The sequence below is a fragment of the Charadrius vociferus genome, unplaced genomic scaffold (assembly GCF_000708025.1).
Source record: "Charadrius vociferus isolate BGI_N301 unplaced genomic scaffold, ASM70802v2 scaffold173, whole genome shotgun sequence".
NCBI classification, from domain to species: domain Eukaryota; kingdom Metazoa; phylum Chordata; class Aves; order Charadriiformes; family Charadriidae; genus Charadrius; species Charadrius vociferus.
Window position 1 is genome coordinate 79,716 of NW_009648369.1, and position 26,946 is coordinate 106,661.

General features: G+C 40.6%; 1 protein-coding gene across 1 annotated transcript; it reads left to right on the forward strand.

Moving 5' to 3' along the window:
- Positions 1-924: 924 nt before the first annotated feature.
- LOC104286679 (opsin-5-like) lies at positions 925-21,898 on the forward strand. The gene is made up of 6 exons (XM_009885296.1): positions 925-1,082; positions 9,063-9,182; positions 12,976-13,146; positions 16,924-17,258; positions 20,271-20,515; positions 21,802-21,898. Exons 1-6 carry the CDS (start codon positions 944-946, stop codon positions 21,863-21,865), a joined length of 1,074 nt encoding a protein of 357 aa, XP_009883598.1. The 5' UTR covers positions 925-943; the 3' UTR covers positions 21,866-21,898.
- Positions 21,899-26,946: the final 5,048 nt, after the last annotated feature.

Here is a 26,946-nt window from a genome sequence, read left to right on the forward strand (position 1 = left end):
GGGTTGTTTCAAACATTGCAGAAATGTTTTTGTCTTATGCTAGAGTTCCTTACTTTACTTCTTCAGTTTTCCTGGAGAGGTAACCTTCACGGATGTCTGCTGGATTCTAGTTTTCCCATATCAGGGTTCACTTTATTGATCTTAGCACGTCTGACCTCAATAGCCCATTTCCACACATAAGAAAATGGAAAGAAAATTCAACAAGTTTGCCCAGATGGGTCTACTATTTAATATTCCTGCTGCTTCTTCATTGCTGTAATAGCCAATTATTGTTTATAACCATAACCATGTAAAGTTATTTACATTAGAACCCACCACCTAAATAACTCTAAGGAGAATGTATGGAAGTAACTTTTCACTTAACTGTAAAATTTGCAGAGCTACCATCTGTAGACATAGTGCCCCTCAGGATATGAAGAAATTGCTGGGACTGTCTTACTGATAATTCCCAGTTTCTTGGGATTACGACAACAGTGCGTACAGATAAGGACAACAAGTTCAGTATGCATTAAACACATTGAGCAATGAAGCTGTTCAGACACAAACAATTGCCCTGCTTGGTTTTTCCGTATTGTCAGTCTTGGGCCACTCTTATACCTCACTGGAAACATGAAGCTCCTGAAGGTATTCAGGGAAGGTGCTGCAGAGGTCCTGTCTTGAATTCCGCAACACACTGGTACCCAGATACTGCTCAGACGGATTACTGTGATGAGTGCCGTATGAATAATGACGTTCTTGGATAAAGTAAGTCATGAAATAAATCATGGCAGGATGCTTTATGCAATTTTGAATTGGATCCTGAAATGCCCTGGGAGGTGGCAGAGCAGAAATGAAGACAGGAGGATGCATCTTGTGTATGAACGAAAATACCTTTGCATTTTCTGGTGGCAGACGTGATCTGTTGCAAACTCTGTTCTCTTGTTTTTCAGACGCTGACCTGGACATGAATGGGATGGCATCAGATCACAACACTTCCTCCCAGGAAGACTACCTCCCTCACTATCTCCAGGAGGAAGACCCCTTTGCATCAAAGCTTTCTAGAGAAGCTGACATTGTAGCTGGGTTTTATTTGACAGTAATTGGTAATGAACTTTTAATTTGTCTTTGAAATATGACTATGTCACTGCATCCTTGCAGGCGCTCACAAAGAAGACAGAAGCTACTGTGCATTAGATGTGTAATTATGTATTTCATCATACTAGAAAGAAAAATCGAGGAGGGAGAGGAGAAATGTGTTAGAAATATGGTGTCAACAGTTAGTGTCAACAGACAATGCTGCTCCAGGTAGCCAAAAGTGACTAGCAGAGACCTTCCAGCAAAAAGTGAAGAAATACTCAATTTTTTTTCTACTGATCGGTTACAAGCTTGCAGTTTAATTGTTCCCGACCAGAACTAACTGTTGCCCTCCTGCTGTGTGGGTTTTATGGCCTGTTTTCAAAGCCTTTCTCATGTGCCTTCGCAGGAAAGAGAACAGACATGCTCATTTGAGTCTTGCTCATCTCCTGGCATCAGCTGTCCTGTTACATACTATATTGAATAATATTTTCTGCCTAACACCCTTCCCTCTCTTTTGTTTTGAAGTCTTTTACAGTGTGCAGAATGACTTTGCAAGCAGAACAAGTGCAATTATTTATTGGTTAGTGCACACAGATGATATCTGGGACTGATTTCTACGCTAAGTTTTTACACGCTGAGGAGCTGTCATTCACATGGGAAATAACGGTCTCTGTTGCTTCTAGGAATAAACTTGTCCTCAGTTTTGATGATTTACCATCTTTGCTTTGGGGATGGGGCCAAGGTTATACCTTTTTGTGTCACTATTTTTGTTCTCGAGCACTTGAGCTTCTAACTCTTGCCTCAACACTTACACTTCTTTCCACGGTTTAGGTTTCCTTATGTTTTGTGACTTTATTTTATGCAGTTCCTCACAGCTCAGCAGCTATTTTCTCAGTAAAGCTGAGCCAAGGTCATGTAACTGTGCTACGCGGAATGGGGCTCCGGGGGTCAGACGGCTGAACACCGGGCTGAACACAGGGTATACACAGCGTATTCCTTGCCATTTACTTTGGTTTTGATTCATTCTCTTGTTCTGTCAGTTCTGCACAAAATACAAAGCTGTTTCCGCCCTACCTTCATGTTTCTCATTCATTATTTTACATCCCTCCTTCCTACTCTCTCTTATTGCCTTTCCTCCCACTGCTCTAAGTAATCTAATCTTTTATGCGGAGGAGGCTTGAATAATGCTTATTTCTGATTTGTCTTCTGCTTATGCCTTTATAAAAAAGGAATCCAGAGCAGCTGAGGTGGCAGGTGAAGCTGTATCTCTGTGCTGCTCATGGTATTCATGCACCTTTTCGTATGTATCCCACCTTTTCACATGTATATATTTCTTTCTGCTGCTATGCAGACAGATGTCTTCACTGAACTGTCCAAAACAACCCCCCTCGGTTCTTTGTTTTTCACTCGGTTAAGCAAACTTAGCTTTAATCCCAGGAAATATGTCTGAGTAGTTGAAATGAATCCTTCCAATGTACACCGTGCTGCCTTGTTATATTGGCAGTATTCAGTGTAGATTTATTCAGTTCCAAAGAAATCCCTCTGCCAAGTTTGAAACATCTTGAAAAACATAGGTATAATCAAATTAAGGCAAGGAACAGAATCATGAATTTCCAGTGAAAAATCAAAAGCTAACCAGGACAGCACAGACTTCCATAAGCAGTGTGAGGAGACTGAAATTACAGTTTAAAGAGGGCTGATAATCACTTTGATATTGGACTTATCAGTAAGACTCCCACCTTCCCAGTGTCGCAGACCAGACATCTAACAGCCAGCGGGGGACTCACTGTGCTCAGAGGCTCAAGCCAGGAAAGTTCAAGCCATAGCTCTGCTGTATACATAGAATCGTCTAGGTTGGAAGGGACCTTTAAGATCAAGTCCAACCATCAACCTAACACTGCCAAAACCACCACTAAACCACGTCCCTCAGCACCACATCTACATATCTCTTAAATACCTCCAGGGATGGTGACTCCCCCCCTTCTCTGGGCAGCCTGTTCCAATGCTGGATAACTCTTTCTGTGAAGAATTTTTTCCTAATATCCACTCTAAACCTCCCCTGGTGCAATTTGAGGCCTCTTGTCCTCCTCTTCCTAGGAGGCAGGGGTGCCGGTGCACACTCTGTGCAGCACATGCCTGTACCTGCACAATCCCTTCTCTTACGCTCCAGTCCACTTACTGAAATCCCACGGGTTACAGGAGCCGGGGAAAAGAACAGAGATGCAGCACTTGCGCAGGAAGATTCAGTACGAAGTCTGCTTTTGTACAAATTGCTCTCAAGCCAAAGAGTCTTAGTTACAAATGTGCATACATTATAGAAATAATTACATCATTTTTAAAGGTCATAAATAGGCAGACTGTAAGCAAGGTTGGAAAGAGATAGTGAAGAGAGAACAGGTCAGCAGGCAGCAGGATATGAAGCAGAAGAAAGTTAAAGTATGCAAAAATTCTCTGATTTATCTTACTGAATTGATTTAAGGCCAACAAATAAATTAAATGATATCAGGCCCAAGTTAATCACCCAAGTATGAGAAATAAAGTAAAGTGAATGAATAAAAGTGTCAGAAATGTCTATAGACTCATCTATATTGCTCAATACAGCACAGGTAATGACACTGAAGCTAGCTGGGGACACAGAAACAAAGCGAGTTGGTCTGCCTGAACCCCAGGATGCTCCAGGCATACATGTGTAACTCTGCTTCAGACATGATATTCTACATTTTGTTCTGGGTTTAACTTATTTTTTCATGTGTTTTGCATTGCATTTCACTCGGTTAGTTACCTTACCCTTATGGTCATTGCACACTCCAGTATCAGCTGCCCTTACAGCCAAGTATGCTTTTCACATACGCATGGAAATGCTGCATTCGCGTCTTGCTTGGACTCGCATCTATGGCATAAGGTACCACTGGTAACCTGCACAGATATTTTTAATTCCTTTTCACAATCATTGCAATGATTTGGGCTCCAGTTTTGGGCTCCCCAGTTCAAGAGGGACAGGGAACTGCTGGAGCGAGTCCAGCAAAGGGCAACCAAGATGACTGAGGGATTGGAGCATCTCCCTTATGAGGAAAGGCTGAGAGAGCTGGGACTCTTTAGCCTGGAGAAGAGAAGGCTGAGGGGAGACCTTATTACTACTTACAAATATCTAAAGGGTGGGTTGAAGGAGGATGGAGCCACACTCTTCTCGGTGGTTCCCAGTGACAGGACGAGGGGCAATGGGTGCAAGTTGGAACATAGGGAGTTCCATTCCAACACACGGAAAAACTTCTTTACAGTTGGGGTGACAGAGCACTGGCACAGGCTGCCCAGGGAGGGGGTGGAGTCCTCTTCTCTGGAGATTTTCAAGACCCGCCTGGATGCAGTCCTGAGTAATGTGCTCTGGGCAATCCTGCCAGGGGAGTTGGACTAGATGATCTCTAGAGGTCCCTTCCAACTCTGAAAATTCTGTGATTCTGTGATTTTAAGCATTCATCGCTTAGCTGCTGGTCAGTCGTGCCCTCAGCCATGAAACAGCAATGAGTTTCATGTTTTCTAGACCTGCGCAGCAGCATTTTAGGCACTGTGTGCAATACAGTGATGGATATTAATTTGCCAGAGGCCAAGAGAAGTACAGAACTGCCCCTTTTATAGGGGTCTGTGTGAAGAAGGAGAGTGTTATGCTTTTTACCAGTAAAGCTGAATTACACCTCAGAGCTCCACCAGTAAGAGAGTGAATAAACCAAAACTGGCGGAAGGAGCAATGTCAGGTCTTCTTCTGTGCTTGTGAATAGACGGAGTAAAGTAGTCTTTAAACACATTTTTCTTACCATGAAAAAGAAAAGGCTTTGTTTGAGCTAATGCTTACAAGATCAGTTTAGCCTAGCACCTTGGGGATGCCACCATTAACTCCTGTTGATGTCCAGATCCGTATTTTATTACCCATTCCCATATAGGTGGATGGCAACATTTTAATAATAACTTGGGCCTGCAAAAATATGAGAACTTAAAAGGAAATTCATCTTTGTTGTTCCCAGGTAAATCTCTGAGAGGCTTTTTTTACATTCTGAAAAAAAAAAAAAATCCTAAATTTCCTTTTCCACTAAGTTGATTTCTGGCAGTTCAAAGCCTCCACATTTCTGTTGGGACATGAAGCACTGCTGTGCAGATTTTTGGTGGTGGATCGTGGATCTTGATGTAGTGGAGAAGGAAGTCCAGCTCTGTGAAACTATTCACTGACATTGAATTCCACACCAGTGGCTCGCTGAGGCTGTAAATTTGCTTTAATTGACAGCTTTATAGTTAATCACAGTTCCCAAGTATCCAAAATAGTAAGCAAAAACTGTGTACTTAAATAGCTCTTGGGCATAGTCGTGTGTTGGGGTAACTGCAGTATTGCAGATTTACTCTATAAACTGTGTAATCTGCAGAAAACAGATCCAGAGCATTCAGCTCCCATCTGCAGCAAGGGTATGTCTGTGTTTTTTTATTGTAACTTGTGTTTCAGGCCGAACCTGTCCATTTTCACATTCTGCCACTGAAGCGTGTCCCCTACTCCTTTTCAGATCCCTTCCAAGACATGGTGGCCCCTCTTGAGGATGTCCTGTGTGGACATCCCGATAGCAGAGAGAGGCACTAGCTGCGGAAATGTGGGAAGCCAGGAGGTGTGGATTGCTATTGGGCATCTTTTTGTGCTTGAGGCATGTAAGGTGCAAGTGAGTTGAAAATTTATTTCAAAAAGGGAAAGAAGCTACACGGTGAGCGAACAGGGCTGGGATCCTACCAGGAAACTCGGTAGAGCTTTTAGGGTCAGGCTGGTTGTACAACTGAAGCTTCGCAGTTTGTAAATATAAAAATATATTTTTTTTTGTCTTTAAAGAAAATCACAGGTCTTGACCACTCTGTGATAAATCCTCTGAGAATCTGTGATTTTTTTTGTCCAAACTAGTTCATTTCCACATGTAGTTTTTTAATTGTCTGGGGAAAAAAAAAACCCAAACAATCAACGGTACATGTGGTTATAAGAATCCAGTTCTTTTTACTTTGTCACTTCCCCCACTAGCTTTTTCATCACTGACTTGATTGATGTACTGTATGGCCGGGTACGGTGACTAACTACTGACCGGAGACCCACTGGCTGTCAGCTCCTTTGAAAGCCCGTGGCAAGTAACTATTGATTTGCAAACTGTTGCTGCACGCTTCCTCAGCATGTTATGAAACAGCTTAATTGAAAACAAAATCCTGAACTATATATATATTTTTTTTCCCTCTGATGGTTTAGCACTGCTGTCAGGTCTTATTCGTTCAGATTGCTACTTCTATACACTTTCACCTTTCGCTGCAGGTTGGCTCTTCCTCTGTAGGTGTCACTTTTTTGGTTATCGCATCTGTGGCTCTTTGTGTGTATACGTGTAATAGTGCTATGGTGCGATGGACAGTTGTGCCCTGAACTGTTCAGTCCTAGAAAACAGCCTTTATTTTCTATCTGAAGAATCTTTTTTCCCCTGTTTCCAAGCCCGGGCTCTGCCCAGGCACCAGTGCCAGCACCTACCAGAGCTGGCACTCTGCACCAGCAAGGACTTCAGCCAGCTGTTTGGAAAATCTTTTTAATAGTAGTAAAAATGAAGCATTAGGTGGCTCATCTTAAGGAGATTATGAAGTTTTTATCACCGAGGAGTTAAAAAAAGACATCAGACAAGCAATTGTGAGATGCAGGTATAGACAAGAGGCAATTTAAATTACCGCTGGATGCCTTCCAGCTGTAGGATTAGGAGGTCAGTGGGCTGAGGGCCTCTGAAGCATTGCCATTAATAATGAGCAGCTGCTTCAGAGACTGATCTGATGAAGACATCTCTCTGGACTATCAGGCAGTTGAAAAAGATTCGGGGAAAATGTCGAGTGCTTTCAAAAGTTATTTCAAAGTAAATGCTGGCACACTAGATATCCTAAATATCACTCGAGAGAAAATGGCATTAAGAGAGAAAAGGGTTAAGATATATGAAAAATGATCAGCAACACTGAGATTCAGTCCCTTAGCTGCAAGGAAGAATATAATTCATATGAATACCTGTATCTACTTATAATTCAGATTAAATTTTCAGAGCCATAAGAATAGGATGTTCTTTAAATTCAATTCACCAAGGATAAATCAAATTTTCTGAGAAAACCTAAGATTCAATGATAAGCCGGCTTCTGTCCAGTTTATTTTTAAAAATAATATAGAAAGCAATACTGTCAGTATAAAAAAAGAAGTGTTTCCAATTAGACGAGTGTTGCATTTATTACTGAAAAATTCAAAATCAAAGTATTTTTCTCCTGAGTTCGGTAAACATTGTTTCCACAGTTACTCATATTTCTTGAGAAGCAGTCTGGTTTTAGCCTCTGTGAAACATTTTTTTCTCCGCCTCCTGGATGTCCCCAGTTTGGGTTTCTTGGTTCTGTGAGAACATGGCCCCCTTGCAAGGCCACTGATGTGCCAGAGGAAATACTCGTTTAATTCCTGAGGTTCAGTTCCTGAGGCCTGGCCTCCCAGCAGACTCTGATGAAAACTATGTGGTGTTCAAAGGTACAATATGTGGGGAGAGCGGTGTTGCTGGGCGGATGGGGGGCTGCTGGTGTCTTTCTGAAACATGGAATATGGCTGAGTTTGCACCACCAGAGCCAAGTGTAGGAAGGCACCTCGAAGAGTGACTTTTCTGCCTCATCAGTAGAGGAAAGTTGGGTTATTTATGACTTTTTTTTTTATAGTAGTGTGGAGGGTTGACCTCGGCCAGCAGCCAGGCACCCAGGGCAGTCAGTTGCCTACAGCCCCCGCAGTGGGACAGGGAGGAGATAAGAAGAGCAAAAACAGTGGAGATAAAGACAGGGTGGAGGTAAAGATGGGAAGATCATTCACCAGTTACTGTTGTGGGCAAAACAGACTCACTGTGGGGAACGTAACTTAACTGAAAACAGTATTTGAGTAGTGAGAAACAAAGATGACAAACATAAAATACTTAAGGAAAACACTTTTCCTCCCCCTCTCCCAGGCTGAACTTCACTCCAACATCTATCCTTCTCCCTCATCACCATTGTAGGTCCCTTTGGTGAGTCAATGGTGGCACAGAAGGTTGGGGTCTCTGGCACTCTTTGCTCTTCACTCTTTTCTTCTCCATCTCCCTCCTTCTTACTTGTCTCCTCTGCTCTGGTGTGAGGCCTCTGTGGGCAATGGTCCCTTTGGGGTGTTCACCTTCAGGGGTGACTCTTGCTTCCTGAGAGGGATGTTGTGTGCTGTCCTGCGTTTCCACTGCAAAACGCTCTCTCCAGGCTCAAACTCTTTCAAACGTGACTTAGTGAGGAAACAGTTTTCTTTAAGGAAACTGGAAACCCTGTAATTTTTGGTACAAGTGTCATGGATGATTAACCACTTGCAAGGTTGGTCCCTGTGGGTTCTTGGATGGCAAAAAAGATGTCAGCCAACATGAACAGGATTCCCCCTCATGCACTGAAATCCAGTGGGAAGTTAAAATCAGATATATTTTATTTTTCTTCCTCCTGATAGAAATAATTTTTTATTGTAAAATTTAAGATGTGATGTTAATATCTTAATTTACATTATATTAGAAATTTATCCCTCAACCTCTGATTATAGTATTCAATAAAATTAAGGTTGGTCAGAGATTGGGGTTTTCATTCTCGTGGCTGCATAAATGTTTGAGACAGATGGTGTTGGTGAGAACAGGGGAATTAGGGGATTTTTATTACTTTCATTCAGTCAATAGTTGTGCAGGCTCAGGTGGTGAACACAATGCCCTGCTGCAGCGGGGAAATTAGCATTTGTTGTGGGAGGGAGATGTCTGCAGTGGATGTCTCTATGAGCAGCATAATGAGGATGAGATGGTCATGTTTCAGAATAAAATGTCTAGCCTTGAGGCCACAGGTTCAGGCTGAAAATATCAGAGAATTTCACAAGGAAGGTTGGGATAGAGGTATTGCTGGTTTTGAGGAGAATTCTAATTTGATTGTTTTTCTTTTTTTCATTATTATAGGGATTCTTTCAACTCTGGGAAATGGGTATGTTATTTTTATGTCCTCAAAGCGAAAAAAGAAGTTGAGACCTGCTGAGATAATGACTGTTAATTTAGCAGTGTGTGATCTGGGCATTTCAGGTAATTTCTTGTCTTATTTTTACTCATTTTTACTATTGCACTATTTCTGGCAGCAGCAAGAGATGATCCTCTGGAAATCATGGGGAGCCCAAACTGCCTTTTGCTCTATTATTTGCATACAAATAAGAGAAGGATAGAAAACAACATTTCTGAACAACATGATGGAAAGAAATGTAAAGTACAGAGGAAAAAATAGGGTTGGATTTATCAATCAGGCAAAGCTCCTGTTCACCCCAGCTCTGGGCAGGCCTGCAAAGACAGCTCCCATGTGTGTCCTGGCACAATAACCACAAAATAGCTCAGGATTACGGTTGAAGAAAATTATATTTTCTTGCTGTAAGGTGCATCAGGAGGGATCCAAGTACCTCAAAAATGCATATTTAGCCAAATATGACTGTGGGTGGGCATGAGGGGAGAGAACTGGAAAATCCCAGTGGCCATCAGCTTATCAAAGTTAATAATTTTCTGTCTAGTGACCATCCTCTGTTATCTCTGTATCAGGAAAATAAGCATTTCTGTCAATCTATAGAGTAAAAGCAACATCAGCCAACTGGAGGGATTTTTATGTCAGTCTCACAGCCCGGATGCCCTGGCAAGAGAGGAGGGAACTTTGGAAAGGTTTGCACAAGGCTGCAGAGTCAGAAGCCTTTGGAGATCATTCCTTTGGCCCTTGACATGAGTCTCGTTCAGCTGCTTACGGCTACATGCAAATCGGGGGAGGACTGGGCGTCCTTTAGAAAAGGATATTTTGGATGGCAGACAATCCGACGGGTATAAAGTCCTGATGGGACCCAGCTGACCATGGGATCTCCCCAGTGCAATATAAACGACAGTATGTTCCCATGCTCCCAAAGTTGTTTGTCCCCTATGTGTTGCATACACCAGAACCCCTGCCCCCAGCTCCAGTGCACCCTTTTCCTGCCCTCGACTCTGCCAAATGCTTTTGCCTTCATCCAAATGCCTAAAATAGTACTGGACAACATAAAATGATGGCTTCCAGCCTCCCAAAACTGAAGCTTGTTGCGCTCTCTCTGCACACGGCCAAGGAGCTGCTCACTCCCTCAATTTCCAGTAATTTTGAAGCCTCTCGGTGATCAGTAAACGTGGTTTTCTGAAGGCAATAGTTGTGAATTCAGCAGAAGGAAGGTGTTACCATAAATATCTCTGCTTTGCTATCACAGAAAGAAATCCCAAAGATTTCTTTGGCATATCTGCCATGGAAACACTATTTCCATCATGTAGCACTTGGAGGTGAAGTTAAAAAAAAAGAAAAAAGTCAATTTTTTTTCTTCTGTGGTGCTCCCATCTCCTTTGTGGCCTTAGAGTCTGCCCTATTTTATAAGGCTCATATCTGACTCCAGTGAGAGTCACTTCAATGAGACAGAGTGTTTCAGGAGAGTTTCCGTCACTATATACAGAATACATATATATGCTATACATATGTAGCTATATACATTTGGAATGTAAACAGATATCTCCCAACCACATAAGCTGTACATCCCGACCACACAAACTACAGCTTGTTTGGGAGCCCTCTTAACATGAGGGCTGCCAGTTTCTCTATTAAGGTCTGTCACCGACATACCTCTTGTTCATCTTGTCTTCTATAGGGATCTTAATCTATCTGTGTGTTTAAGTTTTGTAATTAAAAATAATAGTGATTGGCACAGCCATGCGTGCTTTTTCTCCTCCATCTTTTTATTTTATTTTATTTTATTTTTTTTGTTAATGGAAGATGTTGTCTTGAGAAAAGTGATGTGTTCTGTCTGCTGGACCGATTGGAGTGAAGATGGGACTTTGCCAAAATCTTCATATTTCACATACTTCCCTTGGCACCTTGTTCAAGAAATGGGTTCTGCGGTGGCTTCCTGCAGATTTCCACAGGGTGGCACCAGCCGCTTGTTCAAAACTGCATCAGGCTCATTTTTGCACTGATACCATACCCTGAGCCCAGTGCCGCTGAAGAGAAATTCGGTTTTGTGCAAATAAATGTGTTGGCCTTTAGAGCTGGTGATGATTTACATGAGTAAAGTTGCTGACTCTTATCATATATCCTAGACCTTGCCATATTTCATGCTTTTCTTGAAATCTTAATCACTGGGGTCAGCTTTTGCTTGAAAAATTAAAGTACATTTATTCTGCTTGGAGAAAAGCACATAATATATTATTGACCCTAGCACAACCTTCAGGCTCAGACAGAGTTTTCCTTATAGGCTTAGGCTAAAGGAAAAGAATCCCAAAATACTTTGTTTAAAAATAAGTCTCATTTTGAAGGGTTTTCAATCATGATGTTTTTGGCAAAAATGAAAATGGAGCAAAGGCCATTTTTTTGCAAGATTTTGTTTTGGTAGAAATGTTTTAATTTTCTGTTAAGAATGAAAACAGAATGTTTAGTTTCGCATCAGTGTGATCTGAAATGGAATATTTTCGAGAACAATCCAAACCATTTTTCTATGGCTCACTTGAGCAAAATTGAGACTTTTGTCTTGACTTCTATGAATAGGTCACCTTGTGGGAATTACAGTTTGCAAGACAATTTTTGTTGTCTTTATAAACCAATTCACTGAGCTGCCATGGAACCCAGTGTGGTTCAGTAAGGGAAACTAGCCCAGGGCAGCTGAGACGCTTTCAGCTCTTTGAGGTGCTCTGGCAACTCCTGTGCAGGAATACAGTCACAGGACGGTAGAGTTAAATATTTAATGTTTTCTGGATGTCACAGTTGAACTGCTTAGGCCAGGAGCATTTCAGGTCAGTTTGGTATGTAGAAATGAAGGATTCAGAAAACATGCTGATATTCCTACACTGTAAATTTCTGATTTTTCTGTTACATCAAATTTGATTTTTTTTTTGTTTGTCCAGTTTGAGACAGAAAAAAAATAAAAATCAGGAAATGGAGATTTCCAACTAGAAAATTGCAATTTCCAAACTTTCTCATTTTCATGATACTTACAAAGAATATGAATAATGTCAATCTGTTTTATGGTGAGAATGGAACAACATACTCCATTGTGCACCCCCAACTTTTACAAATGGAGAAACGAGCTAAGGTGCTGCTAGGACAGTCTACAAAATAGCTCGATACTTCCCTTCTGGTTAGGGATGCTTAAAAATTTTTAATATCTGTGACCAGGTGGCTTTCTGAGAGTCATCATAGAAGAGTGTGGTATGGACAGCAGCTGGAACCACTTCTGCAGCTCAAGTCCCTGCTGCAACCGTAGCACTGTCTTCCTTTTAATCGAACACTTTACTGCAATCTGCATCTTACTGTTGGGACTTAGTAGGTTTGCAGAAGTCCTTTTTGAAGGAAAATTTCTTTATCCTACGTTTGAAGACACTCAGTTGATTATAGGGATGTAGCCTAACTAGATCTGTGCCTGTTTCAGACCCAGACTCACCCATCAGCTGTACTGTTTACATGTGTTTACATGTGGACTTAACACATACTCTGAAGTTTTCATAATGGGAAGAGCTTTCACATGCTCAGTACCAGATTTACTTCTGGTTTATGTGATCTGTAGTAAAGGACCTGTTTCCAGCCGTTCTGCAGGCTTGGCTCATCCTACCATGGCATAGATGCTATAGGATCTAGCTACAGCTGTCTCAGGCTTAGTCCTGTGGATGGAAGGCGCACAAGTCATCACATCTGTTGTGCCTGAAGCCCTCTCTACACCTTGCAGAGCATTTTTACTGGTGTTAGCTTTAGACAACGGGGAGGGTTTGCTTTTCTGAAAGAGGGTGGTTTTATCAGTGATGGATTTTGTCAGTCGCCTGACATTCTTTTCTCCTTTTGCAGTTGTAGGAAAACCCTTTAGTATCATTTCTTTCTTTTCTCACCGCTGGGTGTTTGGATGGATGGGCTGCCGCTGGTATGGATGGGCTGGTTTCTTCTTTGGCTGTGGAAGCCTTATTACCATGACAGCTGTCAGCCTGGATAGATACCTAAAAATCTGCCACTTGTCTTATGGTAAGAAAGAAAACTATATTAAGTGACTACAGAAAAACTCTATTAGGTGATATCGCTTTCTAGACTGAAATAATACTTAAGCTCTTCAGAATGCTTTTGTTGAATATAGAGGGGAATACACAGATGAGAGAAATATATTTGCATGATCCAAGTAATCCCAGCTAAATTTGTATTGCTGGACATACCACCTTCGCTGGTGTCTCTCTGCTGCCTGCTTAGAGCCATGAGTTTTAGTAATTGCTCATAGATAAATCGCCTTGTGTCTATCAATGTTAACAGATGCAAGTATTGCACATATTGCAAGATCTTGGTGGTGAATGGAGTTAAATCCAGTTGGTGACTGGTCACAAGTGGTGTTCCCCCGGGCTTGATACTGGGGCCGGTTCTCTTTAATATCCTTATCAATGACCTGAACAAGGGGATCGCGTGCACCCTCAGTAAGTTTGCAGATGACACCAAGTTGGGCAGGAGTGTTGATCTGCTTGAGGGTAGGATGGCCCTACAGAGGGATCTGGACAGGTTGGATCAACGGGCTGAGACCAATAGTATGAGGTGCAACAAGGTCAAGTGCCAGGTCCTGCTCTTAGGTCACAACAACCCCATGCAGCACTACAGGATTGGGGAAGAGTGGCTGGAAAGGAGAGCTGTGTGGTGGAAAAGGACCTGGGGGCGTTGGTTGACAGACGGCTGAATGTGAGCCAGCAGTGTGCCCAGGTGGCCAGGAAGGCCGACAGCATCCTGGCCTGTATCAGGAATAGTATGACCAGCAGGACTGGGGCAGTGATCATCCCCCTGTACTCAGCACTGGTGAGGCCCCACCTTGAGTGCGCTGTTTAGTTTTGGTGAGGAGCTGGAGTGTGTCCAGAGAACAGGAACAAAGCTGGTGAAGGGTTTAGACCACAAGTCTTACGAGGAGTGGCTGAGAAAACTGGAGTTGTTTAACCTGGAGAAAAGGAGGCTGAGTGGAGACCTTATTGCTCTCTACAACTACCTGAAAGGAGGTTGTAGAGAGGTGGGGGTTGACCTCTGCTCGCTAGTGACAAGCAATAGGATGAGAGTAAATGGCCTCAAGTTGCACCAGGGGAGGTTTAGATTGGATATTAGGAAAAAGTTGTTCACCGAAACCATTATCAAGCATTGGAAACAGGCTGCCCAGGGAACAGGTGGAGTTATTTAAACAGGTGGAGGTATTTAAAAGATGCGCAGGCATGGTGCTGAGGGACATGGTTTAGTGGTGGACTTGGCAGTGTTAGGTTGATGGTTGGACTTGATGATCTTAAAGGTCCCTTCCGACCTAGACGATTCTATGATTCTATGGTTCTCTTATGGACCAACACACACCAACACACAAAAGTATTCCTTATGAAATGCCTAAATACCTTTAAGATATGTGGCAATCTATTGCTATTGCTAAAAGATTTGGATATGCAATAGGTCATAATGTGGTATCATCTCTCTAATATAGAGATGGAACCTGAGAGGATGAAATGAGTTTGGGAATGAAAGCTGTTATCACCATACACATCAGTATCTTATATCTCTCGCATAGGATGTATTATATGCTTCATTCTTTCTGGTTAAAAGATGTTGTCACAGTTTAGAAAAGATATTTTTCTTGCATTGAAGGGGACTAACTCCCCAACAAAATACAGGAAACATTCAAGGTGACTTTATATATAAGAAACACCTTGCCTATGTGACTTGAGGGACATACAACACATTTCTTCATAATGACATATAATATCAATCATGTAATGTTAAGTTATAAGAAATGTTTGCAGCTGGGAAGTGTAAGTACACCAGCCTGTCCAGTAACTGAGTGTGCTGTCAATTAAAAGCTGTGGTACTGTGCTAAGATCTGCTGTCATGGATCACGTCTATACTTTTTCCTTAAAAGTGAATGCAGGGAAGGTCTCCTTAGCTGAGTTTTAAATACACCATTCACATTAAGCAGGATTTCAGTTCTTTCTATAAAAGTCTTATCAAAATAATTCAGTGGTAACCCAAATCATAGACAATTTTTCCCAGAGTTGGGGAGCTGAAGTAAATATTTCACGGCCTGCAGCATTCAAGCCGTGAGCTCTGGTATTTAGTGTGACATATTTGATCCAGAGAGACAGAACACTTCAATACTTTTTTCTTCATGGGCTGTCTCATCATGGCTGTCCATACAAAATGATGGAGAGCAATAAACATATTTAACATGTTCAGTCTAGGTGGTTAACTTAGCCATTTTCTGGATAAGACCTAAATCATTCATCAGGAACCTGGAACACCTGACTGTATACCTACATCTTCATGTTCCTCCAAAAACAGCAACTGTTTTTTTGGTTTTGGTTTTATTTTGGGTTTGTTTTTTGGTTGGTTTTTTTTTTTTTTTTGTAATAGGTTGCTATGGTTTGACAATAGCAGTGAAAATAATGTCATTCTTTTAGTATTCATGCTACTGTTGCTTTGTTTTTTCACACCTGAACATGACAAACAACTTTTATGTCTCTCAGCCACTGTGCTCGAATACATCATTTGTCAGTCAGTGTTCATTTTCCTTCCAGTGATCTGGAAATGTAAAATCAATGGGGGAAGGGGCACTGGCCACATCCAAATTACAGTTATTTCTTTGTTTTGGTTTTGTTTTAAGTCATTCTCAAACTCTGAAGAAAGCTCCTCAATGTCAGTGGGTGGGGAGTGAAAACAGATTAGAGCTTTCAAGGTGGAAGGAGCTGTTATAATACCATAGGCTGAGTTTCTGCATAAATCAGACTTGTTAGTCCTATGTGAATTCAACATGTTGAACATAGGTGATGATGGAAAGCTTGTAGACTGAAGCATTTTCCAGATGAATTAGAGTTGTATGCAAGATGAGCAGAGAGACAATATTCCACTCCACAACTCAAGGCATGCCATTAGCATTTAATAAGAAAAATGGGCAAGGATACATGAAAAAACCTAGTAAAAATACTTCTGACACTATGTACATGGTGATTTACTGTACTGGAAAAGAATGACAAGGTAAAAATAAATCTTGGATATGTTATTTCCTCTACAAATCCTTGTCTTTCAGTCACTTTGGTTAATAATTTATGTTGGCAAGTGTCCTGAGATCAAACTTTAGCCAGTTAATATATGACAAGAGGAACAGGAAATAACGTAAGTTCCATTATACAGTTGCAGGTAGTGAGCCTTCATACTGAAAGGCTGAATTAAACACTTAGTCACAGAATCATAGAATCATAGAATAGTTTGAGTTGGAAGGGACCTTTAAGATCATCTAGTTCCAACCCCCATGCCATGGGCAGTGACGTCTTCCACTAGACCAGGTTGCTCCAAGCCCCGTCCAACCTGGCCTTGAACACCTCCAGGGATGGGGCATCCACAGCTTCTCTGGGGAGTCTGTTCCAGGGTCTCATCACTCTCACAGTAAAGAGTTTCTCCCTAATATCTAATCTAAATCTACCCTCTTTTAGTTTAAAACCATTACCCCTCGTCCTATCACTACACTCCCAGATAAAGAGTCCCTCCCCACCTTCCCTGTAGGCCCTCTTTAGGTACTGGAAGGTTGCAATAACGTTTCCCCGGAACCTTCTCTTCTGCAGGCTGAAGAACCCCAACTCTCTCAGCCTCTCCTCATAAGAGACATGCTCCAGCCCTCTGAATGGTTGACCCTACAGACTTGTTGTCAAACAGCCAAGCAGACTCCTACTGCGCGTGTAGAATGACATGTTCAATTGTGCCAAATACTTATGGACCTGAGGTTGTAACTCTTGAATTGTCTTCTAGGTACCTGGCTTAAGAGACATCATGCATTTATCTGTCTGGCAATAATCTGGGCCTATGCCACTTTCTGGGCTACGGTACCTTTTGCTGGTGTGGGGAGCTATGCCCCTGAGCCCTTTGGGACCTCCTGCACTCTGGACTGGTGGCTGGCGCAGGCTTCAGTGGCTGGACAGGCTTTTATTCTGAGTATTCTGTTCTTTTGCCTCCTGTTCCCAACGGCAGTGATCGTGTTTTCCTATGCCAAAATAATTTTAAAAGTCAAATCATCCACCAAAGAGGTTGCTCACTATGACACCAGGATTCAGAACAGTCACATACTTGAAATGAAGCTGACCAAGGTAGGTAGGAGGATTTAACTCAGTTTGCTTTGTTGAGCTGTGAAAGTGGGCTTGGAGAACTTCAGCCATGTGCTCTCCTGCGCTGAGCAATAGTACAATGCTCTGAAGGTGGTTCTTTTAGCTTTCTCCTCTGTTACTATCAAGATGGGAAAAGACAGGAGTTGAAACATAATTTTGTGATTAGGGCACTCGAGTCCTTGAGAGTGTGATTCACTGTGACCTTACACAAGTCACATCATCTCCTCATGGCCCAGCTCCCCATCATGAAAGTCCCTTTGCTTTCAGAAGCAGTTGTGAAGAATTATATTAAGGCATTCGAGGTGCCCAGGAATCATAACAGAAAAACAGATAAAAAACAGATTATTGTAACAGGGAAATAAAACTTTCAGACAGCTTACATTCCTCTGTTAATGAAGATATAAACCAAAGTCACTCCTGTGACATTGCAATTGTTTTTATGCAAATAATTTATCATTTAAGTTCAGCCATGAGCTGCTGATAAAAAGGCGTTCAAGTGACAAAATTAATTTTCCATCTCAGACCATACCCTATTTTCCCTTTCTGATTGAATCTATTTTCTACTTGGCAGTGGTGACAGCCATGATCCTCACTGATACTGGCTATTGTGCCAGGAAATCTCTCAAAATAAGCACTTGTACTGAACAAAACCAGATTCCTTAGCTGTAAAAGACTCATCAGCCTCTGTAAGCCATGCCAAGAGGGAAACAAGCAGCATCCTTTGCTTGGCTGATCGAATTTTATTACATTTTTGGGGAGTTGAACTGAAAGTTACATAATACACAGCGATAAGTGACATTATGTCTAAACATATCAAAGAATCTCAGCTAGCTACCTGTATGGTCAGTGCTGCCAATACAGCTGGTAAAACTGTATTTGCCTTTTAAAAGTGTTGCTTCAATGTAGTACTGTTTTGGGGTTATTCAGGACCTTTCCTTTGAAGAACAATGAAAACCCTTGATTTGAGGTTGCATATTTATTTTTCCCATACTGGAAGGATCATGTAAAACTTTAATGTGATTTGAGTTGAAACACTAGCAGTTGTCCCTTCTGCCTTAGATCTACTGTGGAGACCATAATGTTGGGGTAGATATAAATACAGAAAATGAGCCTCCATCATAACGTGCTTAATTTCATGGCACAATTTATAACAAACAGGCTGTGTTTGAGATCCTTGGCTCACAGGCACTGTTTCTTCAGTGACTGACAACAAAAAAAGCATAAAAGAAAGAAGTTTTCCTGAAAATAATATTTTATCAAGATGAGGAACAAAAGCCTGCACAAAAGGTTATGCGATATCCAAAGCCCTTGTGTTTTCTGACGATTTTTTTGTTGCAATCCTGCCTTGTTCCAAATAAGTGCACATGTACTACTATCAATTTGGATGCAGAATAATAATCTGTCAATGGCAGCAGTATAATGGCATGTGTTCTTCAGGATGTGCTATTACATGATGTCATGTGAAGCTATATCAGGATGTGACTGAGTGCAGTCAGACTGGTTCAGGTAAAGTATAGAAATCACAAATTTTGGCCCCAAATAGTTTTTCTTTACTATTTATACTAAACATTCCTATGGCTACATTTCCTCATGTTTTAAGGAAATCATTTTCTCATTTACCAGGAATGCAACCTGAATCTTTGGTAGAAATTTGCTTTATAAAGCATCTACAGATTTTAATGGAGCACACACCCATGCTGTGGCCTAAGAGAAAGAAAACTAGACGTTGTATTAGCGTTCTCACTCTCAATTAAATTCCCAATAGTTTCAATTCTGGCTTACCCAGGTGAATACAGTCATTTTTTATCTGCTGGAATGGGTGTACCCAAAGACTTGACAGCTCATGCCTTATTGAATGAATTTATGTTCCCTTTTTCCATATGTGTCTTGTAAGGGGTTCAGTTGGTGGCGTTTTTCAAGTGGAAGATAGGCCATAGACCCCCTCCTGGGTGCAGGCAGAAGACACACCTAGTTTATCAAAACTCTTCTCTTTCCTCGTGGTCATCCTCGTGTCAGGTTATCGGTCCCACTGTGGTTTGACACCTTCTCTGTGGGACATCAGCACAGCCTACAAGAGAGGAAAACACCCTGCATTAGATCTTTTCTCCTATCTTCTTTCCCTGATTTCTGTTGCTTTTGCCTCAGTGACTGATACTGAGTGATTCAGAAAAAGGAGCTGTAGTAGATAAAGACAGGAATACACCCTCCTAAACAAACTCACTTACAGAGGCAGTCAGGGTCCCCCACTTACACAATCCATCAGGACCTAATTCAGTCCTGGAAACTTCTTCAAAGGCTTTGATTTTATGAACTTTGGAATCTGATTTCAAAGGACCCAGAATCTGGAAGACCTGGGCTTAATAATTTCTTTGGTTTTGTTTTCTCAGTGCATGCTTGTTTCACTCTGGAATGGAAAAGAGACTGGGTTTCTTTTTGACAATCTGAGGAATGTTTGCTTGGAAGAGACTATAGAAGTGAGAGGCTCCTCAAATAAGCAAGAAAATGAAAAAAACTGAAGGAGAAACCCTGTAGGAAATGTTTCCAGTTTAACCTGTGTTGATCTCAAAGATTTTGCCAAGATTTTCAAAAACTTTCACCCCTCCATGTTATGTATTAACCTAAAAAAGAAAGTCTGTATGCTTTGAAAGGACTCTCCTCCTTAAAAAATTTTAAATTTAATATCAAAGAATTATTATTTTATGAGATCTCATTTAGTTTCCTCATGTTTAGCCAGACCTTACAGCACTTTTAAAGGTCTGTGGTAACGGACTCATTAACTGCTCTATGTCAGGTGAAAGAAAAACAAGCGGTAGATAAAGAGAAGAGAAATGCGTGACAGTTTTTGTTCATATTGTAAGTTCATCTGAAGTGAGTTATTAGTTTTCCATTCTGTGGCATGTTCCCTTGCGTTCCGCCGAGCCCTGTGCTGTGCTGTCAGTGTCTAACTCTGCTAGATTAACCTCTTTCTCTTTTTTTTTCTGTTCCTCTCACAAGGTGGCAATGTTGATCTGCGCAGGGTTCCTCATTGCCTGGATCCCTTACGCTGTGGTCTCCGTGTGGTCAGCCTTTGGACAGCCGGATTCCGTTCCCATTCAGTTTTCAGTGGTACCAACTTTGCTTGCAAAGTCAGCAGCCATGTACAACCCAATTATTTACCAGGTCATTGATTGCAAGTTTGCCTGTTGCCGGTCAGGTGGTTTGAAGACACTGCAGAAGAAGGGCTCTTTGAAGAAATCAAGGTAATTACTTCTTTCAGAAGTCAGATATCTTTAAGTACGTAATGTTCTGAAAATGTACCAAAATAAGATCTACCAAGAGTCACAGCTTTTCGAATCTTATTTCTTGTTTTTGACCATGACCTATTCAAGGTCTTTCTTGCCATGGAAATTTGTAAGGTGTTTTTAAGTGTAAAAAGAGAAGCAAGGAGATGTTCTTACTTTTAGATCCAGCTGCAACTCCAGTGATCTAGTTGGAAAAAGTCCCATTGGTTTTAGTGGTTTTTGGATCAGTCCCATCCTCCTGCTCCTTTTCTTTCATGTCATCATATGGGTCATCTCCAGAATGTGTTGATGACCACCATTGCCTGTGAAGTAAAAGGGAGAGAATTGTGTTAATTCCCTACATAATTAACCTATCAATACTATGCCTTTCAGCCACAGAATTAGCAGGGAGAGACAACAGTTCCTTAACCACCCTGTAGGTACCACTCACACCAAAAAAAACCCCAACCCCAAACAAACAAATCAAAGTGTAATAATGTCTCATAAAAAGGCCTTTTTTTCTATTTACAACTTTCTGGCAAAATCTGTGCTGACCACCAGTGGAGTTTCTGGAAACACTAATTGTGCACTTGGAGGAAAAATGCTTCTAGTTCTGTTATGCCAGACAAGTCTCTTAGTTCAATGATTGAGCAACAATGAGATAATGAGGGATGTTAATCTGACAGTGTAGGCTGATATAAAGGCAATAAATGCCCTACCACATATATCTGACTCTGAATCCATAGAATTCCAGTAGAGTAATTTGCTTCAAAAGCCTGGTATGAACTTATTACAGGCATGAAGGCCCATTTCATCATTCATACCAATTCCAGCATTTTTTGATGTGTTGTTCAGAGAGTGAGTCAGTATCTTGAACTTCCACAGCTTCCCATAGCAGATTATTCTGCAATCGTATGCTCAGATTTATCTCATCTGCAGAACATATAGTGTTTATATATGTTGTAAGTATTTGAGGTGCTGAACTTATAGTTTATCAAAAACCCATCTGCGGTTTTAGGCAAATGGCAGACAAATCCGAAGTAGCGTTCAGTGAATCTTTGGAGGATGGATTTGTGTTTAACCTCCAGGTTATGACTCCAAAGGAGGAAGGAATTTTCACCTAGTCCCTCACGCTGAATGCGAGTTGGCTTTCCTAGGCCTGTGAAGTGAAGAAAATGACCTGGAAAAATCACTTCCCAGAATTAGGAATTTAATTGTCAGCTTGGTACGAACACAATGATTGTTGTGCTTTCTCCTTCCCACAGGATGTATACCATATCTGCACACAGAGGCTCAACGGCGATGAACGAAACCCAACTGGAAGTATGAAGGCTCATTTCACATACAGCAGATGAAAACCTGATGACTAACAATCACACTGTCTCAAGTTCCTCTTTCTGTAAATAAATGAAAACATGATGACAGTTTTATTTTACTCCCTAGTCCTATGTACAGTGTAGTTCTTTCCGTCCTGACCAAAATAGTGCAATTAGAGCTGGGCAAATACTTTAAGTACTCAGAGGAAGAAGGAACAGAGAAGACTCATATGTATAAAAAAAATTTTATTCACTTCAGAGACTTTAAAATACTTTTTTTTTTTTTTTTTAGCACTAACAGAAGTGATAGTTTGGATGATATTTTCCTTCATGGAAAGGGAAATATTCACAAAGGCCAGTTTTAGCGTAGTAAAGCTAATCTCCCTGTATTCTTACTGCAGTCTCTGGAGAACTGGAGCATGAGAGAAAAGATTCCTTAGAGGACAAATCAGAGTCAGAGCTTCACTTATCAGGGCTCTGAATCACCCATTAGAGAAACATTAGCCCACTGATTATCCCTTGTGAGTATGTTTCCAACTCATGTGGCTACAAGCTATTTTAAAACCACTGACTTTAGTCCTTCAATATTCAGAAATATTTCACTTTTAGTCAAGGCACACATACAGCACAGATGATCAGTATTTGTGAATGAGAGGGGAAAGATAGTTCAAATGCTAGTTTCATTTAAACAATTTGGAATCATGAATGACTTTTTAATAAATAAGAAGAACTCAAATCAAGTCAGCCCCCTGAAAGGCAAACGGAGCAAAGCCGGAGCCTGCACATCTTTTTACCATTCTTTGGCCAAAACCACACTGCAATGTGATGGCAATAAGCAGACAGGTTTGGCTTGAATGGTAACTGACTTTTTTCAACTTGTATTGTACATTTCACCCTTCTTTATGAGTTCATTATTAAATATAAAATAACGAATCCTTGATCCTAAGCATGAAACCAGAGTCAAAACTGCTCAGTTAGTGAGAAAGGTTACAGCACAGGTAACAGAAAAGTCTTTTTCAGGTGCAGTTGCTTCTAATTTTTAAACACTAAGTCCTGGAAGGATGAGGATTAGGAACGATTTAGGAGAACAACAGTCCCACTAAAACAAAGATTGTAAGTTCCTAATGCACTGAATAGAAAACAATGTTTTCAAGCCAAAATAGTTGCACTGGATCTGAACTGTAATTATTCCTATTCCCTTCTTTTTCTTTTTTTTTTGGATTTACCTTAAGGAAGAGGCATCACTACAGACCAAAAATTAGCAGTCCAGTATAAGCAGATTATTAATGCTTAAAATAATGATTTTAATGTTTGTAAGTAATTTCTTTGGGAAGAATATGATACCATAAAAATAAGTTAATTGTAAATCAAAGATTCTTCCACACTGATTTGTGCTTTTTAGAAAAAAAAAAAAAAGAAAAAGAAAGGAAATTACAAGGGTTAAAGTTTTCTTCTAAATTGTTCCTTTGAGGAATAAAAAACATTTATGAAAGAGTTTCAGTTGTTTTCCTGTTTAACATTTAATGGTGCTTTTACCATACTATTATTTCACAATTGTGTTTAACATGTATTCCTTGCCATACTGAACTGAACTTCTTTTGTAGCTGATCTGTAGTGATGGTAATCTTGTTTTATACAATAATATCATAAAGGTTTAAAGTAATCTGGTGTTTATTGGCATGTCCCAGCACTCCCATTCTGCAGCGCAAACAGTTGCTATTTTGTCAAATGATATTTAGACAATATAGCAGAATTTGAATTTTGTTGAATTTCCTAAGCTGAGCACATGAAAGTGTTGTTTCGTCCTCAGCAATATTTGAGCAAAAGAAGTTTGAATAAACACTAAGACAGCTCACAGAGGTACAAGGCGCTGCTATGTCACCTATACAATATTTAATAATACATTTTTCCAGGAAGTTGAGTTCTTTCACCTCTATAGACCTTTTAGTAAAAGGCAAGTTTATTTCTTGACTATGGTTGCAAGTTACATCCAAGAATAGATCCAGAGCAGAAGGCCTCCTTCACAATGTTTCCAGATGTGGTTATGAAGCCATTACCAATCTGCCCTCCATTTTCCTGCAGCTTGTATTCCTTTCTTCATTCAGGCAAACTTTGGTTGATATCTATAGATGTTTATTGTAATTAAGGTCTGATGTGAAGCAGACATGCTGTGGCCCCACAAATGCAATTAGTTGGAGCAGAGCTGCTGGTAAGACTGAAGGAGTTACCCACTAGTCTGACCAGATTTCAGAGTAGATCAATTCACAGTTTGTGCATGAACCGAACCCTTTCTGCAGTTTCAGTCGGGGCAGCTTTTCTCCTTATGTCCTAAAATCACGTACTTTCTTTGAAATTGCTGCGGGGTAATCCGAGAAATGGATACATACTTGTGGCTGGGCTAAATTTTATTTTCTTAAAAACTATAAAGTATTTTTTAATTCCACCATAGGGAATATACTAGATACAGGTTTAGTATACTTTAAATATGAACTTCCAGAATCATGATAAAGATGCTTCATATGATTTATTTAAATATATATATTTTTTTTTTATTATTCAGTGCCATAATTATATTATGGCACATAATTATATTATATACAATGAAGACACTGTTTTACCGCTACTGAATAGTATTTTGCTCTGTAAGAAACACTAGGGCTCCAAGTTGAGAAGGAATTAGAGACATGTTTATAGAGAGCATGTGTTTGAGTGAAAGATGTTTTTCTGAATGAAGCAAGACATAGACATTCAAGCATGCAGTACTGTAATTTGAATGCAGAATCTGAACCTAAAAACTCACGGGTCCCATCTGATTTGATGATAAAAGAGTACTGGAGCACCTTCTTTGTCCACCTGTACAAAATAGATCATACAGTGAGTTCGTGCTCTGTTTGGGATCACAGTGGTAGAGGAATAAGGGGCCTTATTATGGATTCAAATTTTCAAGGTCAGCTCTGAATTGAATTGAAGGCTGTAGCCTGATTGTTCAAAAGGTAATCATTGGCCATTGATGCTCAGGACAAAGTTTTGTCCTCTCCATGTGTTGAGTCTAATAATTAATGGTTGTATAAAACTGAGACATGTAACCTTGGCCTAAGGTCATCAAAAGGCAGCGAATCTCTCACTTTCTCTTCAAGAAATGTTCTAAATGTTTTGCAAGATTTAAACTTATGTTGTTTTGAGCTTAGTCAAATCACCAGCAAAGTAATATCTACTCAGTGTGATGAATGAGTAAGGAATACGACTGTGGAGGAAGATTTGTTTATTGCGTTTTCAATATTTCAGCCTCCTTGTTACATTAAGAAAGTTCATCCTTTTATGTATTAACATGAAACCAAATGTTTTTCAATGAAAATAATGCCATCAAGAATAATAGCTGTGAATGAGAATCATTTGTTATGTATCTTATGTGCACTTTCAGACTGAGCTGCCAAGAAGCAAAATATTATCTAAATTCACTGTCAGTGGCTTGAAGGAAATAATTGACGCAGATTAAGATTCAGTTTAGATAATGAGCTGACCTGGACAGTGAGATTTTCCCAGTGAGATTAAGCCACTACTCTCTATTTCAAGGTTACAGACAGTGAAATTGTGCAAAGCATGTGGATATGGAGATTTCTAGTTTGATCATTTTCAGTTGTAAATGAAAAATGCCTATAAATCTTCTCCTATAGACTTGGAAATCTGTTGACAATGTAGAACTATCAAGATTTACAATGCTTGAAGGGGCACTTGAAATAGGGGAATTAAGCAAACTTTCATGGCAGAAAAAGTTGAAAAAAGGTAAGCAATAAAAATGAAAGTTATGGTTGCGAGCTTTTGGAAGATCATAGAGACTGTTTGTCCATGCAGGTGAATGCAGTTGCAGCAAAATTTATTTCTACACCTGTAACAATAATGAAAAAAACTTTAACCCAACAAGTGGTTTGTTAAAAATATTTATGGCCTACAGTGCAAGATCACATCCAGAAGATTTTTGGCTCTGTGGCATCCAGAGGGAGAGAAAATTGATGCCCCTTCATATGAAAAGAGTGTGATTTAAGAATTGACAGGCACAGTGCTAGTGATTTGGATTCTTTAGTGGAACTTTTCTCTTGGATGACTGTGTATGGACAATGGCTTTTGGAGGATGACCTATCTCCAGTGTGCAGGGCAGTCTTGGTCATGAAAATAAATCTGAACTGCTTTTAACTGACTAGGCACTTAGTTCTTCTGTAATTCTACATTATTCACTTTATGATTGTGTTTCTACCTCTTCTTCCCACTAGGGGACTTTCAGACACATCAGTCTGCATCCCTCAGGAAAGCTCCTTTGATATCTTTTTAGTTACGTTTCCCAGCTCAGGATGTTCCCAGATGAGTCTTGCCCTGGGTAAGAAGCTCTTAATAATGTTCACTGCAACACCCATTTCTCTCCCTCCCCTCTCCCAAGACAGATGGATGATTGGCTGGTTTCCTCCACATCTGCATCTTTCCAAGTTTCACACGTCTCTGACATTCTCCATCCCCAAGGAAGAACATTTAGCCACCTGAAACTAGATTTTCTGGAAAGATGTCACTGACCTTAGAACATTGCAATGACGGGAAGAGGCCTTTATTATCACCACCATGTTTACATATGTCATAGAATCATAGAATCATAGAATGGTTTAGGTTGGAAAGGACCTTGAAGATCATTGAGTCCCACCCCCCCTGCCATAGACAGGGACACCTCCCACTAGACCAGGTTGCCCAAGGCCACGTCCAGCCTGGCCTTGAACACCTCCAGGGATGGGGCCTCAACAACCTCTCCGGGCAACCTGTTCCAGTGCCTCACCACCCTTAAAGTGAAAAACTTCTTCCTAAAAGAAGTTGAGCCTGTACTTGAGCCATTGTGCATCCCATACTGACCTTTCTCTTCTTTACATGCTTGTATTCCCTTTTACTTAGCACATGGTGCGTACAGTGAAAGGGTTAGTTTTGTAATTGCCCAGCATCATCCTCACTTCCCCAGTTATGCCTCTGTTTCACTCTGTAGCTGGTGAGGCAGGTCTTGGACCTATAGGTCAGAACAAAATCTTTTGAAATGCAAAGCTTAGAGGATTTCATGCTTTC

Excerpts from the sequence above, each read along its gene's own strand:
- LOC104286679 (XM_009885296.1), top strand. The coding sequence starts at position 944 with ATGAATGGGATGGCATCAGATCACAACACTTCCTCCCAGGAAGACTAC. Across the intron at positions 1,083-9,062 it reads GTTTTATTTGACAGTAATTG|GGATTCTTTCAACTCTGGGA; the intron begins GTAATGAACTTT and ends TCATTATTATAG. Across the intron at positions 13,147-16,923 it reads AATCTGCCACTTGTCTTATG|GTACCTGGCTTAAGAGACAT; the intron begins GTAAGAAAGAAA and ends ATTGTCTTCTAG.